This window comes from Dipodomys merriami, unplaced genomic scaffold (assembly GCF_024711535.1).
Source record: "Dipodomys merriami isolate MVZ:Mamm:240054 unplaced genomic scaffold, mDipMer1.0.p SCAF_7, whole genome shotgun sequence".
Lineage (NCBI taxonomy): Eukaryota > Metazoa > Chordata > Mammalia > Rodentia > Heteromyidae > Dipodomys > Dipodomys merriami.
In genome coordinates this window covers 13,934,599-13,949,536 of record NW_027206290.1, presented here as the reverse complement: position 1 = coordinate 13,949,536, position 14,938 = coordinate 13,934,599, and the positions used below count along the sequence as shown (strand labels likewise).

Sequence of the window (14,938 nt, the reverse complement as noted above, 5' to 3'; positions counted from 1 at the left end):
GAGATAAGAGTCTCACAGACTTTCCTGCCCCAGCTGGTGTTGAACCATGATCCTCAGATCTCAGCTTTTTGAATAGCTAGGATTCCAAGCATGAGCCACTGGTGCCCAGCCAGCACCAGCTTTGTTTTGTTTTGTTTTGTTTTTAAACTCACTGCCCTGATGTCCAGGCTACATTATAAGTGGTAGATTCACACCCTTCAATGGGGAACAGACAAAACTGGATCAATCAAGAAACAATGTTCTTGCAATTTTCCCATGGTTATCAGTTGGAATTTCATAGATTTTTTTTGCTGGGTTCAGCAAAAGAGGACTTTAAAAACCTCAAACAATCCACTTTAACTACATTAAAGTGAAACAATATTCATTTTATTTTCTTTATCTTTTGTAACTTTTTGATATTATACTTGTAATCACAAAACACACTGGGTATAGGATTCATTTAGGTTCATTCATATAGGTTCATTTAGAGAATACAAGCAATTTGTTTGCAGTTATGTAGATTGAAGCCAATTCGGATTAAAAAGAATTCTTGCTTTCTTCTCCTCACATGTTTGAAATACTTTCTGGTAATAGTACATGATCCTTACTTTCCTGTAAACTGATTTTGGAGATATCTGAATTAGGATTGCATCTGCTGAGTCCAATTTTATTTCAAGGCCTGAAAAGACATTATTGGGTTGCTTTCTTTCAAATGTCACTTTTAATAAATGTGCTTATTTCCTGGTGGTGTTGATATTATCATGCTGTTTGTCAATCAATAACCTTCCATATATAATCACCACTGTATTCCACACTGTACTAGATGTTGAGGGTTTCCAATATGACCCTAAAGCTTAGATTCCAGTGTGTTCTGGTTTTTACAACAAACAGTGCAATAATGTTGGGAAAAGAAACACACAAACTTAGTGGACAAAGAAATTTAAAATTGGACAGAACGTTTGTTCACAGTATTCCCTGGATTTTGAAACCCAACTAGTGTAATGGTTCACAAATACCCCGGTTCCTTTGCACATCAGTGACCTCTATAAGGAGTGGAAAATATTTTCATCTTTGTAACTTGGCCAAGCAGAGTGAACAAGGAAGAATTTTTCACTTGCAAGTGAGCTCTTGATTTTTATGGAGGTTGGCATTCATTCAGTAATTATGCATTCCAATTTGATGCTTGATGTGTTCACATTCCCTTTGTTATATATTTCTTGTATATTTTATGCCTTTTTCATATAGTCTGCCTCCTTGTATATCTGTGTTAGTACTTGATTCTTCATTTGGACCTTTAAATTCTCAATTTCTCTGTAGAGAAGTAATCTGTTGCTCAGTCTATCTTATCCAAATTATGAATTATTTTTTGAGTTGGGTTTAATTTGTTCTTAATCCACTTATTAGTACCCATCTAGATGCTTCATTATTTATTTCCAGATTTACTTGGTAATTTTATGACATTACTTCTTGCTCACATGTCTGACTATATATTCAATATAATTTTATATTTTGTTTCTAACAGCTGAAGTTACTATAGGTTTACTATTATTTTTCTCTCATGTGTCTTATAGCTAAGACTCAGAAGCTTGTGAAGCTTTATCTGTGAAGATTTCTTTGAGATTAAAATAAAGTTTTGTTCCCCAGACTCTGGTTTATGCTGCCTTCATCAAAGTACACTCATCCTTTGAGCATTACTGGGAGTCAAGCTGCTGGTTTTATTTATATTTTTGGTATATATGACTTCCATACCACAAAATTTATCTAAGTTCAGTTTTGCAAGACTATTGATAGATTGAGTAAAATCTAAAATGAGATAGACTGAAGGAAAACTCTGATGTATTTGTGGAAGGTGAAAGGTTAAAGTTTGAGGCAGTGACCACCACGTTTTGCTTGTTTCTGTCTAGCAAAGCAACACGTGGTGGTAATCAAAACACCTGGTTGATTGTGTGCCTATATAAGACCTACAAATCCTTAGCTTGGGGCTCTCCTCCTGGGCTCCGCTGTGTCGGAGTGTAGGACGAGGCCCAAGCTGCAGCCCGTTTAAATAAAACAGCTGTAGAGTCTGACTCTTGGTGGTCTTCTTGCGGGGGCGGGGGGGGGGTCCTGCGACCTTGGCATTACAGAAGGGAAGGGAAAGGGCTTTAATTATTTTGATAAAAGAGAAAATACAAGCAAACTAAGAAACACTAATTACACATGAGAAATATGATTAAAGGGAAGTATGATTAAAATAAGCGGAAGGTAATGGAAACTTGTATTGAGCTAATTCCTATTCCTCCACAAGTTGCTTTGAGAATGTTGCTTCTTCCTAGAAGCCATTTGTTTTCTTTTCTCTCTCTCTCATTTCCTTCCTTCCTTGCTTCCTTCCTTCCTTCTTTCCTCTCAACCTAGGGTTGTAATTACGGACCTGGGCACAGTCCCTGAGCTTTATTGCTCAAGGTTACTGCTCTACCACTTGAGCCACAGCTCCATTTCTGGCTGTTTTTGGGAGATCAGTGGCTGCTCCTGGACTTTCCTCTAGAGCTGGCTTTGATCTGCATTTCTCAGATCACAGCCTCTTTCCCAATTTGGCTTAAGTTTCCCTGAAATATATCCCTAGAACTCACTGTAGTTTTTCTTTTTTTCCCCCATCCCATGTCTCCCCATTCACAATACAGACCAGACAAAGGCCTAGACTGAGGTGTATGTGGCATAGGTTTATTCTGCCTCCTCTTTTTATACAGTCAGTGTAAGAACACAGTCTGTGAGATCAGGAAGTCTGTGGGTTTTTTTATTTGATTAATTAACAACAATGTGTTACTAACTACTTGACTACTTTTCTGTGTCTTTCTGTAGACCATAATCAAAAAAGTCCTGGGGACCAAATCTGGCCCACAGCTTGCTTTTATAAATAAAGTTTTATTGGAACACAGCCAAACTCCTTTCTTTATGTATTATGTTCAGCTGCTTTTATATTGTAATGACAGAGTTTTATTGTTGAAACAGTGACCCTACAATCTGGAAAGCTTAAAATATTAACTATGCGATTCTTCACAGAAGGTGGTTCTAAAATATAATCGCTCTTAGGACAGAGTAGTATCTGCCTTCTTTGCTGTTGTATCTTCAGACCTCTCAGTACTTGTCACTTAGATGGAGGGGGCTATGTCAGTATAGCGTGTGAATATATGAATTGAATATAAGGATTTCACAGACTTCTAGTTGGAGTTATATGGAATTTAGGAGAATTAAATCTAATTAGAGAAAGACAGGTGGGTAATTATAAGATAAAGCCTCATAAAGAATTTTATTATAATGTTTGTCAGAGAGTTAACTAGAGTGAAAAGAACCAGGCAGATCTGGTTCAGTGCTTGGGCTTGCCTCTTACTAGCTATGTTTTTTGTTGGTGTTGTAGTCATTTATGCGAAGGCACATCTTTGTGTTGGGTAAATTTCTACCTGATAGTTCCTCAGTGTCAGAAAGACCTTTTACGTTGTTCTTCTGTGTGACTTTGGGAAGCTCATTTGACATCTTTAAAACTGGTCTAATTTGGGCTGGGAAGCTGGCTCAGTGGTAGAGTGCTTGCATGAGGCCCTGGGTTCTATTCCTCAACACCACATAAACAGAAAAAGCCAGAAGTGGCGCTGTGGCTCAAGTGGAAGAGCGCTAACTTTGAGCTGAAGAGTTGAGAGACAGTGCCCAGGTTCAGAGTTCAGGCCCCATGAACGGCAAAAACAAACACACAAAAAACAAACAAAAAAAACTGGTCTAATTTAGACTAGGGATTCTGCCAACTCAGTGAAGGCAGTGTTGGTGTCTACAAGTGTCAGTAATAAGGCCTGTTCATTCCTATTGGGGTCAGTGCTTGCTCTCTCTAATGACATTTCTTGAGCAGATCAAAGTGGGTAGAAGGACTGTGATACAGGGGTAAGAGCTACAGGGGTAAGAGCCCATCATCTATAGGCACTTGGACTGAGTTCTCACACTACCTCTCTTCTCTTGTGATTGTTACTTTGGATGGTTGGCTGGCCCAAGTGTCTCTCTTTGACAACCTCAAATAATTATACCTTCTTCACAGGGTTCTTGTGAAGGACTAGAGGAAATAACATATGTTAATTTCCTGAGATATATCAAATCAATACCTTTCGTGTGTGTGTGTGTGTGTGTGTGTGTGTGTGTGTGTGTGTGTGCCAGTCCTAGGGCTTGAACTCAGGACCTGGCACTGTCCCTGAGTTTTTGCTCAAGGCTAGTGCTCTACCACTTGAGCTACAGCTCCATTTCTGGCTTTTTGGTGGTTAATTGGGGATAAGAAGCTAATGGACTTTTCTGCCAGGGCTGGCTCTGAACTGCAATCCTTAGATCAGTCTTCTGAGTAGCTATGATTGCAGGCATGAGCCTCCAAAGCCCAGAAACTATGTTTTGTGTATTTCAATAAAATTATCTTACAACTACAGTCAGAAGCCTCCACCAATTCTTTATTTTTGTTTGCTTTTGGTTCAGTTCTAGAAAGTCTTGTTCCTGAAACTGTTAATGCTTTGGAAAGCCTGACAAGAATATTAGAACTTTGGCACTTAGTGATGAGATTCTCTTCCTTGGTAACAGGCAGAAGAGTAAAATAACTGAGCACCTGTAATTGGAGTCTTCATTAGGTAACAGGTTACCCTTTCCTTCCACCATAATTATGCAGATGAGTTTTTATATTGCTGTTGAAACATCTGCTTGACAAATTCTCTTTAGAGTCAACTTTGAACGTAATGCATATCCCCTTTGGTAGCAATAAGCCACTCACAGGTTAAAGCAACAAGACATTTTCTTCTGGATATCAATGTGTTCCAAAAGGGGGCACACCTAACATTTAATAGATCCCAGGCACCTCCCCCCCCAAAAGCCCACCTGCCTTTAAGATGATTACTTACTATTACTATTCTTACCATTCTCATCTATTATTTAAATCCTCAAGTGATATGAAGATTGTTCACATGAGTGCTCATTTTTCTCAAATTAGTTCAGCATTTTTCTCTGAAATCTTTTTGCTTACAAATGCCCAAAGAAATAGCCAGATGAAAGAGACACTGACTATTGGCAGAACCTCCTTTGCACATTGAAAAGACAGAGAGAAAGGGTGTCTTCATGCACAATTCTTCCCTCTATCCCAGAACACTGCGACTGAATCGTGACATTTATATCACATGGATGTGATATAAATATGTGTGACAGCTTCAAAATAGCTACTTTTAAAAAAATTCTCTCTTGTGGCGGATAGAGAGCACCCTTATAGAAACCCTTCTAAGACTTCAGAGAAATCTCTAGTTACTTTACATTTATAAAATTTTCCCCTAATCTTGCTTCAGACATTCCTAATAGTTTTTCTCTAATTAAAACATACTTAAATGAGGACATAGTAGGTTGAACATTTTAAGAGTTGGGCACTAGTGGCTCACGCTTGCAATCCTAGTTACTCGGAGGCTGAGATCTGAGGATTGAAGCCAGCGGGGGCAGAAAATTCCAGTTAATCACAGAAAAAGCCTTAAGTGGCACTGTGGCTCAAGAGGTAGAATGATAACCTTGAGCAAAATAAAAGCTCAGAGACAGCATCAGGCCTTGAATTCAAGCACTGAGACGGACACACACACACACACACACACACACACACACACACACACACACACACACACACACACACAAATAAGAACTAGGAAGGGCGCTGAAAACAACCTGAACTTGTGTGTACCAATACATGAATACTTGTATTGAAAGGAAGCATAGATAAAGGCAACGAAGCTCGAAAGCAGTGTCTAAGTGGAAGAGAATTGGCTTCATGTAAAGATTATGTATTTGTTTTCAGTGTGTCTGAGCAGGTAGAATTCGTTCATTTTCTTGTGCCAGGAGAACTAAGAAATTCAGTGGTTGAAGTATGAAATGCTGGAATCAGAATGTGTAATAGAGGCTTAAGTAGTTGGAGATTGTGTCATAATATTACTGTTTCTGCTACTATTCATTATTGAAAAGAGGCTAATGCTAAAAACAATGTTTTTCTTTTTAACTTTATCTTGGACAAATAATTTATAACAATAGACCAAGCACTGTCAAGCACTATGAGGGATATAAATAAAGATGATTTGTGCTTTATGCCAAACCTGGGAGGATTCCAGGACATCAATTTGGGGAATATTAAGACATGCCCACAAATGAACATAATGAATGAAGAAAGAGCCCCCAGTGGCTACTGCCTGTCCACTACAGGACAATGGGAATTCAAAGGCAGCAAGAGTTGTGCTTTATGAGGAGGTTAGGCAGAGGAAGATAGAGCATTCCAAGCAGAAAGGAGGGGTACTGATTAGAAGTTAAGATCACAGACATACTAGAAATCAAGTTCTGCCTGTGTAACTCGAGAAACATACTTCTTTTTGACTAACTAGGAAATGGGAAAGGGTGTCTGGTACTTGAAAGTATCTGTATATGAACACTAATTTTGAAAGAAAGCACGGATAAAGGCACAGGTGCTAAAAAGCACAGTGCCTAAGTAGAAGAGTATTAGCTTTGTGTAAAGATTTATCTTTAGGATGTCAGAACAGATGGGATTCATTCAAAATATGACCTGTATTGATGAAGAATTGTGTTATCAGTAGCATGCAAATAGCATAACACAGTATGTATCTATAAGGCATGGCATTCTAAGCCATCTTTATTAAGAAGATAAATAAGTCTGTGTCTACACAGTGATAGAATTGATATCCTAATATTTCAACCACTATTCTGGTCAGATTGGTAAGTCAGTTAGCAATGATAGCTGGCATTGAGAGACACTTACTATATGTGCTATAGTCACCAGTGTAAGCACTTACTTTCAACCTCACAATTACAGGAAATAGATTCTGCTATTATCCCAGTTTATAGATCAAAAAGCGAAAGAATAAAAAAAGTAAGTGACTTACACAGAGCCATAAGGCTATCAGTGGTACTGGTAGTACACTTGGGTCCAGAGATTTATTTTTATTTTTTTGGGTCTGGTCGTGGGGCCTAAACTCTGGGCCTGGGCGCTGTCCCTCAGCTCTTCACCTCAAGGCTAGCGCTCTACCACTTGAGCCACAGCACCACTTCCGGCTTTTTTCTTTTTTGCTTATGTGGTGCTGAGGAATCGAACCCAGGGCCTCATGCATGCAAGGCAAGCGCTCTACCACTGAGCCACCTTCCCAGCCCCAGGGTCCAGAGATTTTTAACTTCTACAATATTGCTTCACTGAACCCAGGAGGTCACACACCAAGCATGATCAAGTCATCTCCCTTGTTCTGTTTCATGGATCATGGTCAGACTCATTACAAAGTCAGACTGTGTAATGTGATCCTAACGATTTGGGTCCCCAAAATCACTCTGGGATCTAATGAAATCTCTGTGCATTACTCAGGAAAATCCACTGTGTCTCCCACAAATATACAAAGGTTTAGGCACTTAATAGAGTACATAGTTTCACCTAAGCCCCATCCATTTGGGCCTTCTGGAAGCTGACAGATCCCAATCCCTAGACCTGTCATGGTAATCTAATCATCTTCAATATTACCTGGAAATAAGAGGCCACTCGCCATCTCATTGCAGAAGAGAAAATGTGTAAGTATCATTGAGAATCTCCAAGTTCTCTCCATCATTACTTGCAGAGAAGTAATCATTTTCCATCCTGTTATATTTCAAATCACATATAGCAAAGGGTTTTTTTTCGTGTGCATAGAGCTAGGAAAATATTTATTCCTGCTGATATTATGCTCAGAGACATACATGAGGAAGTTGAACCTCCTTGTATGTTTGTTTCTTCAAGCCATATAAGTTTAAGGAGCAACAACCAAAGGATGATGTAAACTAGGCAATTTAAAATGGACCAATAAGGGTAGATTGGCAGAAGTAGTTTATATCAACCAAGCACAATGCCTTGTGCCTGTAATCTTAGTTACTCAGGAGGCGGAGATCAGGAGGATAGCATTTTGAAGCTACTCAGGCAAACTACTAGCAAGCAATAAAAGCGGGGTGTAGTGGCATAAGCCTCTTTAGGAGGTATATATAGGAGAATCGAAGTCTACCATGGCTTAGGCATGAATGTGGAAACCTACTGAAAAAATAACAGAAGCAGAAAGGGAAGGGGCTAGTGAAGAGTGCCTGCCTAGAAAGTGCAAGACTCAGTACTTCAACAAGTTCAAACTCCAGTACCACCAAAACAAAACAAAACAAATCAAAAGGAGGCCCTGCAGAGCAGCACCCTCTTGTTTTTACCTACTTGTCTGGTTTGGAGTATACTGTAAATATTTGTCTGTATCAGTAATCAAGCTGATCATGTACTGCAAAATTTGACATAGAATGATTATTTATCAGTGATAATTATAAGTAGCATTTATTGAGCACTTACAATTTACCAGGTGCTTTTCTAAATGCTCTGTCTTTTAAATTATGTACTACTCACATAAATCCTGAGAGACTGAGAAGCAATTGCATAGCAGGAAAAATGTACCTCTATTCATAGCTCATGGATAGCAGGAGAAAGATTCTATCTAGGCTGCCTGACTTTAGATCCAAAAACCATGTTCTCACCCACCTGCCCACACTTCAGATGAGACAAACCAGGGTACAAGTTTTTTGGGCACAGATTCCCCCACCATTGTCTATATTATACACAATGGGGTTCTGACACTGACTTCTGCTTTCTCCAACTACAGAATTTGGGGAGAACAGGATCATTTCTTATTGGGGCCATCATCTGCTGTCAAGTTCTGCCAAAAGATTCTCTGGTTTTCTGATCTTGCTCTACCTTGCTCCAGGCTCAGATGGCTAAGCTCATTTTCTTCTGATTCATTTTTCAGTAAAACGCATTACTCAAGCTTTGTTCAGAGGTACATGGAATTTGCTTGTTTACTTTTGAGACAGTCTCACAATGTAGACCAGGCTAGCCTTGACCTTTCAATCCTTCTGCATTAAACCTCTCAAGTGCTGTGATTATATGTCTTTACGTATATACATGTATTGCCTATTGTGATCTATCTATCTATCTATCTATCTATCTATCTATCTATCTATCTATCTATCTATCTATCTATCTATCTATTTATCTATCCATCTATCTACTATTATGTGCTTCTAATCCTCAGGTTGTGATGATCAGAAGGTATAAGTTCTTTTTTTAAATTTTTATTTATTTTTTTATTGTGAAAATACTGTACAGAAGGGTTACAATTAGATGGGCAAGATAATGAGTACATTTCTTATCAAGCATTGTAGCCTCCTCCTTTGTAGAAGGCATAAGTTCTTATTCCTCACTTTCCCAGGAAGTAGAAGTTCCTGTTTGGAATCCAAGCTAAATCAGCTCTTCCTGTATTGAAGTCTTTTGTATGTTTTCATTGACTATTCTGTGTCACCACACAGAACTGGGGGTGGCTTGTATTACCATCCGCTCATTCACGACACATTTCTCAAGCACCTATTTATGTTCCAGGCACTGTGCTGAGTGCTGGGGTTGCTATGGTGACCAAGACAGAACTTGTTCCTGCCTTCAGTTTACTGCTTCCGAATTAACCAGGCACATGAGGCTGCAATGACAGTACAATGTGATAAAGATTCTACAACAATAACAAGCAGGTTGACAGCACATAAAAAGGCCACCTACTCTATACTTGAAGGGTTGGGGCAGAGGATTTGGAGGAACTGATATGGGAGGATTGAAAGATGACTAGAAGAGGTTGGTGGTTGGGTGACAAAGAAAAGAAAGAGTGAAAAAAGAAAATCCTGGAAAATTCAAAGACCTACAGGCAGAGAAAGCATGCTGAACCTAAGCAGCCACAATTAAGCTTGAGAGACTTGAAGCAGATTTTAAGGCAGAAACAGACCAGGATGAAGCTGGAGAGTGAGGATGGTTGAGGACATGAAGGTTGGCTCTCTTTGCCATGCTGATACCACTTGCTTCCAGAAGCTAAATGATTGCCGCATGGATATTTACTGACAGGGTATGGGGCTGAGGAGCAGGAGGAATATGAGGATGATGTAGTGAATCCAGTTGCTTGCTGGAGATGATAAAACTTGATCTCAGGACCTTTGGTCCTGGATCCTAGTTCACGCAGTTCAGGGGCCACAGCCTCAGGTAGAATCCCTTGTGGCCTAGACATGCCAAGACTTCCTCCTGCTGCCTCCATAGTGCTCTTTTCCCCAAACTGATATCCTCGATCATGTTCCCTTTACTACCTGTGTTGCTGCCATTACCACAGCCAAGCCTGAACTAGTCACTGTTGCTACTTGGTGTGAAACCAGGCCTTTCCAATTCCAGCAGCCTTACAAGGTAAAGGTGGTTACCTCCATTGGTACTGATAGAGGCTCAGAGATATTAAATCACTTGTCACAAGTCACAAAACTATAAGTGGTAAGACAAAATTTGGGTATGAACTGCTTCCCAAACCATTACAACCATATAACAGTGTCTCTCTCCCCATCAATGCTGCACTTCTTACTAAGGATTCCTCAGCTCTACTCTGCACAGTTTCTTATTTACCCTTTTCTTTTCTTAGAATTATCTTTAAGTAGTTGTGCACAGGGGTTTGTGAGTACAACGCATCTTGATCAGTGTCACCTCTTTCATCATTCTCCTCCATCTCTCCCAACCCCACCCATCCCCTCAATTTTCCTAGCTCCATTTCCACATATGTGCCTTGAACCTCTCTCCATTAATCAACCTTCCTCTCCTTAACCTCATCTCTCCATAACACATGGCCCAACTTTCTGATATTCATTTTGCTAAACTGTGAGTTTGTTATTCAACGGAGTTATAGCACCGGAATCTTCTGCTGCATAGATCGTAATTTAGTCAGCATGTTTGTGGATATATGCAGACTTAGATTATTATGCACAATTAGATTTTACTTCACTTAAAATAACTTTTTCCAGGTCTATATATTTCTTTGCAAATGATGTGCTATTATTCTTCCTGTCAAATGAGTAAAATGCACTATATAAAATTAATTTGTCCACTGAAGGGCATCTGGGCTGTTTCTATGACTTGGCTATGGTACATAGTGAAGCAATACAAATGGGTATGCAAGGGTCTTTACTGTAACACCACTTGCAGTCTTTTGGATAAGTGCCCTATGAATTCACCCTTTTCTTAAAGATGACCTTCCCAAAAGTTGGATCAGAGGCTTCTGAGGTAGCTTTTCAAAAGTTTTCCCTCAGCCTCCTACTGAGAAATTTAGACACTTTGAAGTATGTTTTTATGCATTTTAGTTGTTATTGTAAAGGTGCTATACAGAGAGGATATAGTTATGTATGTCAGTTGAAGAGTACATTTCCATTTGAACAGCATCATCCCTTCCCTATCTCTCAATTTTTTTTATTGTCAACATAGTGTCTAGTGAATATCACTACTGCATTTGTTCACCCTTTGTCTCACCATTTTTTGTACCCCCTACCCTTCCCAAAGACAGGTAAACGAACAAACAAGAGAAAGAAAACACAAAAAATAGCAACAAAGCTTCTTGTTTCCATTTCCTGGAGTTCATTTCACTATTATTTTATATGATCAGAGTTAAATGATCAACTGTAACTTGTTTTATCTAGGTTAAAGACAGCCTCCCAGCCTCCACTTTGATTAAGGCAATAGCAATTCTTCTCAGAGGATTTTATACACAAGCAGACTTTTTTCTTTTGTTTTTAGGCAGCCCTTAGTATATGTGAACACAATAACTACTATTTGCAGGTGAGGTTCCCTGCCTCTCTACTTAGACTTTTACTGCATGCTGGTTTGGATTTACTTTAATTTTTGACACCTACTTTTATTACCATTTTCATGTTCAACTTGCATATTAAATAGGATAAGTTTTTCAGTCCCTCTGTTCTCCTGCCTCTCCTCTCAAACACCAATAAAGCCCAGCAACAAGTATTGTAGATTCTAATAGTATAAATGGACATGCTTAGGCTAAGGCTCCAGCCTCAGACAGAGATTCTCATGAAGAAATCACTAGGCTTTATTAGGTAACTTCTGGAGAAAAGCATAGCTTTTCTTTCCTTAGCCAGATGGCCCTGGCTCTGCACTTCCAAAGGTCATCTGGGCCTTGTCACTGATTACTCTTCCCCTTTCCAGCAGCAAATAGACAAGGCAGTGCTCATCTCAGGCCATTTTCTCCACATTATCACTCTCTAGAGGGAAAAAGAGAGCAAGCAATTACTTCCAGTTAATATAGTCAGGGAACTTTATAGAAGAAAAGTAGTTTACATAGTAGCCATTCTACAATTTGGAATCAACAGCTTATCTTCACCTTGTCCTTGACTGGCTATGGGAACTGGAGCAAGTTGACTTCAGGCACCTTGATTTCTCCTTCTGGAAAGTGAGGATGGTGGTACCAGAGCTGTCACAAGGATGAGATGAGCAAAGAGTAAATAAAGCCAAGCAAATTAACATAGTATTTACCCAGAAGTTCTGTTATTATTATTTTTTAATTATTCTCAAGAAAACCCTCCTTGTGTGTCTTCAGGGAAATCATATTTTCACTTTTTTTTTTTTTTTTCCTATACAGGTTACCATTCTTTATTTGTGTATGGTCCTGAGATTTTGAACTCAGGACCTCTGTGCCCACTAAGCAGTCAGTCTACTTCAGCCACACCCTCAGTTCTTTTTGCTTTAAATTTTCAGGTAGTATATAGCACTTCACTCCCAGCTATGCTTTTACTACTGTCATCTTTCCACTTATCTGGGAGTATTCATGCACCATTTGGCTTGATTTCTTGAGATAGGATCCTGTTAATTTTTCTCCGGACTGGCCTTGAACTCTTCAATCTTCAACCTACCTGATGTTAGTTAGTTTTAAAGAAATCCCTTCAGAGGATCTGGTAAATGAGATTATAGACATGTGCCACCATGCCTGGCTTGCAAATTCCCATTCTTCTTCAAAGAAATGCCTATAGAAATTTCAGTTGGCTTTCTTCCTTCATCTAATCTTCTTCAGTAAAAAGAATTGTGTTCTCCTTGTAGAATGATGAAGTAGAGTTTGTACGAACTGGCTATGGGAAGGATATGGTAAAAGTTCTCCATATTCAACGAGATGGAAATTATCACAGCATTAAAGAGGTGACAACTTCGGTGCAACTGACTCTGAGGTCCAAGAAAGATTATATGCATGGAGATAACTCAGACATCATCCCTACAGACACCATCAAGAATACAGTGCATGTCTTGGCAAAGTTCAAGGGGGTATGTACCATTCTTAGATGCTGCAGAATTCACTATAAGGTAACATGGGGGTGGTACTATCTATCTTTAAGTTCTCATTTCCTTTTAGCCTATTTTTGCATTTACTCTATTTAAAAAATCTCCTTTCTACTCTAAAATTCTTAGCCATACTGAGAAGTTTGTTTTTGCCTTAAAAAACCTCCTCATATCTTTATTTCCTCCTCTTTAATATTTTAGGAGAGAATCTATTGGACAAATTAACATGTCATCTCAAATTAGGACCATAGGAAATCAATGTCTTAGAATAAATGTTCAGAATAAAATATAACATGTCTGTTGTGTGGGGTTTTTTTGTTTTCTGTTTATTTGAACCAATATTGGGGCTTAAACTCAAGGCCTATGCACTCTCCCTTAGCTTTTAAGCTCCCGAAAAAAGCTCTACTATTTCTCTTCCCGTTATTACTACAGAAGAAAACCTTGAGTGTAAGACATTTCCTTTTATTACCAAAATCTGTTTTTCCAAACTGGAATGACCTTCTATCTTTCTCAGTTCCATTACCAACTACTACCTGTATGCAGTGGTTAGCTGTCCTCTCCAAGAGTGACCCAGACCTGAAGGCACAAGGTATTTTAGCACCTCTGGTTCTAGAGTCTTTCAATGTACATGGAACTGTGCAGGGCCACCTGCAGGTTTCTGGGCAATTCAAGATAATTTCTCAATTTCCGAGAAGTCTAAAAAAACAAGAAATGGAGACTGGAAAGGTTATATGTTTGTGTCTTTGCATGAGATCTGCGTTTATCATACATCAATAAATAAACTAATTGCAGGGTAATTTCTGCAAGGCCTGTTTCTGCTCTGAACCTTTCTCTTGTTAATCAGAACGACACAGTAAATAGAGCTATGGAAAAATTGCTGTCTTAAAGAAAAACAAACAAACAAAAACACATTTTCAAATAGTCCTGTACTATGATAGGAAAGAGGACTAGGTATCAAAATTTCTTATATTTTTTGTACCGTGTGAGAGGTTAAAGAAAAGTGAAAAAATGGATACTAAAACAAATTTAAATTAATTTCTAATAGGGCAACCATATAATTCCTTATCCTGTCCAGGCTATTTTTTTGTGGAAAACTGAGTTTTTTATTATGTATGTGAACAGGAACAATATACATAAAGTTGAAACATTCCATGTACATTTGGCTCTAGCAAAAAAAAAAATGGTGCTATGTTAAAACTCAGAGACTTAATGGTTTTAAAAATAAAGGCTATGACATTTAAAATTACTATACAGTAGATACAAATTTGGATTTTTTTTTGGGTGGGGTCTGTTCTTGGGACCTGAACTCTGGGCCTGGGCGCTGTCCCTCAGCTCTTCAGCTCAAGGCTAGCGCTCTACCACTTGAGCCACAGTGCCACTTCCAGCTTTTTTCTTTTTGCTTATGTGGTGCTGAGGAATCGAACCCAGGGCCTCAGGCATGCAAGGCAAGTGTTCTACCACTGAGCCACCTTCCCAGCCCACAAATTTGGAATTTTTAAAATTAAATTTAATCATCAGAATGCCATCTGGTTCTTAACAGCTAACTTTTTTTCCAAAAGCCTGTACACATACAGGCTACACTTACCCTACAAGTGGGTCCTAAAGTGAGAAAAGAGCCCCGTCATTCCTTTGGATCTTAACAATGTAGTCCTAACTACTTTCATCAAAACAGCAAAGGACTATCTGAAATGGGAACCAGGCCATTTCTGAGATCAAAATAAGACCCTATCATACTAATTCTGGAATAACAGGTATAAA

General features: G+C 38.9%; 1 protein-coding gene and 1 non-coding gene across 2 annotated transcripts in view; one reads left to right on the top strand and one right to left on the bottom strand.

The window, feature by feature from the left end:
• The window catches only part of LOC138817052 (uricase), a 39,423-nt gene that overhangs the window by 706 nt on the left and 23,779 nt on the right, over nt 1–14,938 (top strand). The window contains exon 2 of the mRNA XM_070007453.1: nt 12,947–13,165. Coding sequence (XP_069863554.1) covers nt 12,947–13,165 — 219 coding nt within the window. The remainder of the gene's footprint in view (nt 1–12,946; nt 13,166–14,938) is intronic.
• On the bottom strand, nt 2,612–2,738 carry LOC138817381 (small nucleolar RNA SNORA51). The gene has a single exon (XR_011368838.1). It is a non-coding gene; the product is annotated as a small nucleolar RNA SNORA51 (small nucleolar RNA).